General features: G+C 36.0%; 1 protein-coding gene across 1 annotated transcript; it reads right to left on the bottom strand.

Annotated features, from left to right (window-relative positions):
• Positions 1–380: 380 nt before the first annotated feature.
• On the bottom strand, positions 381–3,748 carry LOC115953917 (receptor-like protein 7). Its single transcript, XM_031071746.1, has one exon. It carries the CDS (start codon positions 3,676–3,678, stop codon positions 562–564), a length of 3,117 nt encoding a protein of 1,038 aa, XP_030927606.1. The 5' UTR covers positions 3,679–3,748; the 3' UTR covers positions 381–561.
• Between the last annotated feature and the right edge of the window lie 3,537 nt (positions 3,749–7,285).

Here is a 7,285-nt window from a genome sequence, read left to right as displayed (position 1 = left end):
TTTACCAAAAAAAAAGATAACAGAGAACTCCGCATGTAAATATATCTCAGCAATCTCGTTCAAATTTATATACCTACACAATCTCTTTGATTTTCTTCTTTACCGCAGCTTTTATTGCAAATACATTGAAAACCTGAAAAATTATTGTATATTTCCGGAATACCATAAATAAGTATTCCCTTCTTTCACATAAATGGTAGGCTCCATTAATTAAATTCATGATAGGATCCACCATTCATATGAGAGGAAGAAGTACGTATTTACGATATTCTGGGAGTACCTAATAATTTTCCTTAAAACTTAAAGAAAAAACATAAAATTAAATAAAAAGTAACAACTTTTGCATGACATACATACTGAAAAAGTAACCCTCTAAAACATTGTACTTATACCAAACCCTTTTTTTGTTTTTTTTTGAAACATGATACGGCATTTTATTTAAATAACTAAAACGTTAGATACTTATACCTAACCAAAAACTAAATAGCCACAAAATAAGCCAGCCAAACACAGATAAACTACCATCAGTACAACACACACTTTGCCACAACTGCCCTATCATTAGTGCCTCTGCCCTTGATTTATGCGTGCTCGTCTTCCACGGTATTTAATTCCAAGATTCAGTTGAGGGAAGATCCTGATAAGAATGTCATCAACGTGTGTGAAATACCATCTACTCCATCTCTTCCAAAACATAAGGGGCACAATGACAATCCCAAAACCAAAAATAAATCCCAGTTCAACACTGACGAAATTCAAATGAATTTCTCCAGAATTCGAATGTGTTTCTTGAAATGTTGGAGGTGGCGATCTTGGAACTAGAGCACAATTTTTATTCAAAGGATTGCCACATAATCCCTCGTTCCCTTCATAGGATGTTCCTGAAAATGTAGCAAATTGCTTGAAAAATGGAATCGGTCCCACCAATTGATTGAATGAAAGGTTTAGAAATGCAAGGAAAGTTAGACTATCTGCAAATTGCATTGGGATATCTCCTGTAAGCTTGTTGCTTGACAAGTCTAATGATTCCAGCTGAGACAAGTTTCCTAGAATTGGTGGAATGTGGCCAGTAAGAGCATTATGCGACAAGTTGAGAAAAAGTAGCGATTTGAGCGCTCCTAATTCTTCTGGAATTGGCCCATCAAGATTGTTGCAGGATAAGTCAATTGAAGTGAATAGAGTTGCAATCTTAACCAGCTCCATGTCTAGACCTTTACCGGTAACTGTTATCGCATTTTGATAATCAATTTCACTGAATTGTAGGATTCTAATTTGGAGGTATTCAAATTGTGATTGGGCAATCATTGCCTTCCAGGCATAAAGGGATTTTCTTGGAAGCCAACCAGTAAAACTGTTTGAAGCTAGGTCTATGATTTGAAGCATCGGCCATGTGTTATTTGGCCCTCCACAATCAATGGACCCATAAAATTTGTTAGATCGCAAGATAAGGACATGCAATGAGGATATTTTCCTCAAGTTACATGGGAAGGCATCCTTTATCTTATTGTTCCCCAGGTCCAAGACCTCCAAATATTTGCAATTCCCCAAAGACTTTGGTACCACTCCTTCTAATAGGTTTCCATTGAGACTTAGAGTTTGTAGACTACAATTAACTGAAAACGAATCATATATATAGCCACTGAGTTGGTTTCTCCTCACATCCAGCACCATTAGAGTCTCACTCATCTCATAAAAGCATTGGGGAGTTGTGCCACTCAATAAATTATTTGACAGATCAAGAACTAGAAGATATGTAGCACTGCATATTGATTCAGGGATACTGCCAGATAATTTATTGTTTGAAAGAAATAAGAAACTAGCGAAAGTAAGGTTGCTGCCAATGCCATCATGTATAACAGAGCTGAAATTATTCCTTGAGAAATCCAGATATGCAGCAGATGCCAGGAGTGCTGGGAGTGGACCCTGGAGTTGGTTGGAGTGAAGGTCTAGTACAATCAATGCAGTAGGAAGATTGAGCAAAGGCCCTTCCAGGTGGTTATAAGAGAGATTTAGGTAAAGAAGATTAGTAAGATTCCAATTCCAGTTGGGTATCTCTCCAGGAATCTGGTTAATTGAAAGGTCTAGAAAGGATAATTTGGATTGGTTTCTCAAGAAATCAGGAAAAGTCTTCAAGTTACAAGAAGCCAATTTTAATTTGGAAAGTTGGGGAAAGGAGGATGATGAAGAATTCGTTCCATTATATTCAATCAACAAGCTGTTGTATGAGAGATCAAGATAGGAAAGGTTTCTCAACTGCTGAATCTTATTAAGTTGCAAGGAGCCACTAAAATTGTTTGAAGAAAGTGAGAGAAACTTAAGACCTTGAAGTTCAAAGACAGACATTGGTATTGGCCCTTCCAAGTTGTTGCTACTTAAATCAAGGGTGTCCAGTAGGTAAGAAGAAACAGAAAAGTAATTGAGTTGACCAGAAAATTGGTTGTCGGAAAGCTCCAATTTCTGCAACAATGGAAGGGAAAACAGAGAGACAGGAATACTCCCTCCGAGTGAATTGAAACCTAAGTGAAGGTTAACCAGATTCGGAAGCTCATTCCAATGAGTGGAAGTAATCTTACCTGTCAATTTATTATGAGAAAGGTATATCTGGGTCAAATTCTTGGCCATGCTGAATGATGGAATCGGTCCAGTGAAGCTGTTGAATGACATGTCCAAATAAGCCAACTGAACAAGATTTGCCATAGAGTTTGGGATTGACCCACTGAAATTACAATTAGAAAGATCTAATCTGGACAACATTGTAAGGTTACCAATTGCATCTGGCAGTGCCCCTTGAAGTAGTTCATTATTTAATAAGTCAAGCTTCTGCAGCGTAAGAATTTGGAAGACACTTTCTGGAAATGTTCCTTTCAGTCCACAATAAACGAGATTCAAGGACGTCAAATTTACAAAATTTGCAAAAAATTCTGGAACTGGAGTATTTAAGGGATTACCATGAAGACGAATAATTGAGAGGGACCGAAGCTCTGATAAAGAGGAATCAAAAGGCCCTGAAAGATAACACTGTGACATGCTCAACACCCTTAGATTCCACAGTGAAGAAGACAAGGCCTGACACCATTCATTCCCTGGCGCTGATATATTTACACCATCAAGATAAAGCTCCTTTAGCTCCCCAAAATTCTGAACTAACGTAGCTAAATTTGGTTTCTCAATTTTCAGCATAGAATTACTCAAAAATGAATCGGTAGACAAATCAAGGGTAACCAACCTGTTCAAATTCGAAATCTCTGAGGGAATCTGCCCCGCAAAGCCAGCATTTGATAGGTTTAAACAACTCAAATTTGTCAGATTGCCAAACTCCTGTGGAATCTCAGAGTTGCTGAAATTGTTATAAGCCAAATTCAGGCTCTCAAGATCCAGGAGACTGAAAAGGCTTGAATTGTCAAGTCCACCAGAGATGGATTCATTGAACAGGTTGAGACCAATAACACATCCCTCCTCGCTGCAGGTTACACCTTCCCACAAACAGCAATTTGGACTTTCATTCCAGTGCACCAATTTTTTGGACGAATTATTGTTGAAAATGAGGCTGGTCTTCAATCCGATCAACAAGTCTCTCTGATCGTGAAGACACTGGCCAGACACGACATAGATACCAAAGTTGACAAAAGGTGAGCATATGGGTAACAAGAAGAGACATGAAAAGAACGGAATTTTCATTGGAGTTTGTATAAGAAACACTCCTACAATCAAGAATCGAAAGGATGAAGAAATTTATGGTTGGTTTAGGTTTATGAGCTGTGGCTCAAGTCAAGGTAGACCCAAAACCAAGACTTTGGCACGGCAACTGGCAGGTCAAGAAGGGGAGGTAGTGTTGGGTGCAAGCACCGTGTGGGTCCAGCCCACATGCATTGGTCAAAAGCTCATGGATTTGGATCCTCTCCATTTCTATTTGAAATGGAGAGTGTCCAAGGACCAGATCTTTTTAAAAAAGATTTATGGTCAAAAATTCATAATTTAACCCATATCAATTTTAACTGTGGTTAAACACTTGAACTATAGCACTCCTTTTTTTTTTTTTTTTTTGGTTAATCTCACACGCCAATTCCAACGCTTAACTCAACCGAACAAAGTTTACTGGAAAACAAAAATAAAATATAACATTAAAAGAAAGAAGAGAGAGAGAGAGTCATAGCTGTTTTGGGAGGAAAAAGTGAAAACCAAATAGTCTATTGTTTATTTGAAGGTAACATAGTCGAAGCTTCAGATTTTTTATTATTTTAGAGGAACACATTTCAAAGGTTGTTTTCTTTTTGTTACAACAGAGCACGTCTCTGTTTTTATCTTGCCAAAACAGAGGTACAATAGTACAAGTTTTGGTGCGTTTATATTGCTGTCTCGGTGGCTGGATGCCTACTGGAGTTTATTTGAACTTTTATTTTTAATTTTTTTTAGATAAAAATTAAATCTTTACAATAGCTGGATGATACTTGGAGCCTATTTATAATGGCTGCATAGTTTTGAAATTCGAATTGGACCGTAACCGTTAACCATTTACTAAAATGGTTCTTTTACCTCCCAAAATCGACATATATAAATAAGTCAGGAAACCATATGAACCGCGGTCGAACCGCCTGGTTTAGAAACTGTCTCACGGTTCATATCAGAGCTTAACCTTGTAAATTACAGACAGAACCAAAAAGAAATAGCAGTATAAGAATAACTTAACCTTCAATGAATCCATAATCTTTCTCAAAAAAAAAAAAAAAAAAAAAAAAAAAAAAAAAAATCCTTCTACAAGATCCCTCCAAATAGAAAAAGAAAAAAACTAAATTTTCTCTTACACAGAGCCATAGTGTCCACACTGTAATAACTCAAAAGTTTGCCTCCACGTACAAGTTGTCCAATCGACGCGAGTAACAGCTTCGGTCCTTGTCTTCTGCAGCCTCCAGTCGACGACCAGTGAGCAATGGTGCTTGGATCTCTCTTTCTCTCACTGTTCTTTTTTTTTTTTTTTTTTTTTTTTTTTTTTGAGAACTCTCATTTCATTGTCATTTGTTTGTTGAAGACTTGAAGTCTATCTATCTATTCGGTAAAAATTAGTTTCCACTTTCTAGCTTAAGAAATGATGCCTGCCACTTTGTGTACCACACTCTATCAAAGATCACAAAAAAAAAAAAAAAAAAAAAAAAATCAGATTTCCACTAATATTGTTATATTTAATTATTAGTTTTGTTGATATTTGTGTACCACGGCAGGTTTTGACTTCATCAACTAACATCTTTATGGCTAGACATGGCAAAATGGGCGGGTTGGGTCAGGTTCGGTTCGGGTCGGGTCAATTGGGTCATGGTCAAACGGGTCACGAGTAAAAAACGGGTCATTTTAAGTGGGTTGAAACGGGTTCGGGTCAATCGGGTTGCGGGTCGGGTCGGGTTGACCCGTATTTTTCACATGAAATTTTTTATTTTTTATTTTTTTATTTTTAAATTTTTTTTATAAAGAAAACAATATGTATTTGCCATTTGGATAGTTATACAACATATTACTTGATGTAAAATGCATTATTTTGAATTCACTACTTATATCAGGAATAAACTCAGTTAAACTTATTAATACTTATTCAATAATTTTAAAATTATACAAATCCTAACATTGCTATCTAAAACAAAACAACATAAAGATAAGTAAAACAAATATACAAGTTTTATTTTTACACAATATCAACATTCCAACAAAAAAAAATTACAAATGACTTATTGGATAACTCATTTGATAAAGAATAAAAACATATAAGAAAGTTACAATTTTAAAAATTAATTTTATAATCTATTTTCAATTGTGGTTGACACTCTATTTCAATTTGAGATATACATTAAAATTTGATTACTTACTTGTTTATATCTAGTTTCGTTTATGAAGATCATATCATTGTTAAGCAGCACACACTCTAGGAAATATCATAATTTATTTTGAAAATCTATTTATTTTGAACATAAATTGTTAAAAAATAGATCTAAGCATTCATAATTTATGCTAATTTGATACTTTGGCTTTACTATTTTCACACTTGTGAATGTGTCTCACACATATCTACAATTTTAAATCTGTTTTTAACTTTACTGTAACCAAATTATCTTGGCATGTACTTTGCTATTTGATATCTAAAAATCTTTACTCATTACAGAATGCTCAACAATTTATTTTTCAATTAATTTGCATGTAGTTATGTAAATATATCAATTGTTTGCTTAAAGCCCATAATAAACAATTAAACCAATATTGTCTTAATTTCACTATTTTTTTTACCAAAAAAAAAAGTTTTAAAAAAATAGTTCAGGTTCGGGTCGGGTCGGGTTGACCTGCAAAAAACACGAGTTAGGTCACGGGTCAACCCGTTTTTGCTTCGGGTCAAAAAAATCGAGTTCGAGTCGAGTATTTTTCGGGTCGGGTCGGGTCAGGTCAGAAAATTTTGACCCGTTTTGCCATATCTATTTATGGCCTGTTTGGAAGTTTAGAGAGAGGGGAGAGTAGAGGGGAGTAGAAGAGAGGAGAGTAGTGGGGAGGAGAGTAGAGTGGAATAATTATTTTTCACCTTGTTTGGATGTTTTTAAAATTAGTAAAGAGAGAGGAGAGGAAATGATTTAAATAGACACATTTACCCTTATTTTAAAAATGAACTTACAATATTAGTTTATGATTAATTTATTAGATTAAATAATTATTTAATCAACATTTTAATTCCATCAAATACTCCTTATAAAAGTATAAAACTACTATTATAAAATAATTTCTATTACCTCAAAATAAATTCTAACAAAAATAAAAATAAATTCAAAAATTCATTGAATCTTAGCAAAACCCAGAACGATATCATTGACGCAGCAACACCCAGAAGCCTCAGGCTTCTTCGCATGGTGGATGGAGCCCACTGGCCCAGTTGAAAGCGATATCGATGTCACCACGGTTGAGCTTGACGGCGGCGCCGATAGACTCGCTGGCGGAGGACTGATAGAAGTAGCTCACGCATCGCTTCTTCGTGTCGGGTCCTGATGGGAGCGACGCGCCACCATGCTTTCTTCCATCACCGAAAACTCAAATCGCTCGCTCTTCTCTCTTTTCTTCAAGTCGAGGACGTCAGACAAAGGTAAACTTCCACCCATGATTTCAACGAAGATGAACGCCGACTCGTTCGGATTGGAGATGGAATCGGAATTGGTTTTGGAGGAGCGTGGTTTTGGTGTAATCGGAATCACTGATGAGGTTTAGGCTTTCGCGAGGAATATGAGGATTCATCCAAAGACGAGGTTGGATTTTCCGATTGATG

The sequence above is a fragment of the Quercus lobata genome, chromosome 7 (assembly GCF_001633185.2).
Source record: "Quercus lobata isolate SW786 chromosome 7, ValleyOak3.0 Primary Assembly, whole genome shotgun sequence".
Lineage (NCBI taxonomy): Eukaryota > Viridiplantae > Streptophyta > Magnoliopsida > Fagales > Fagaceae > Quercus > Quercus lobata.
Note: the sequence above shows the minus strand (reverse complement) of the source record. Positions and strands in the feature narration are given on the sequence as shown.

Bases quoted from the DNA above. Each gene is read 5' to 3' on its own strand.
- LOC115953917 (XM_031071746.1), bottom strand. From the start codon at position 3,678: ATGAAAATTCCGTTCTTTTCATGTCTCTTCTTGTTACCCATATGCTCA.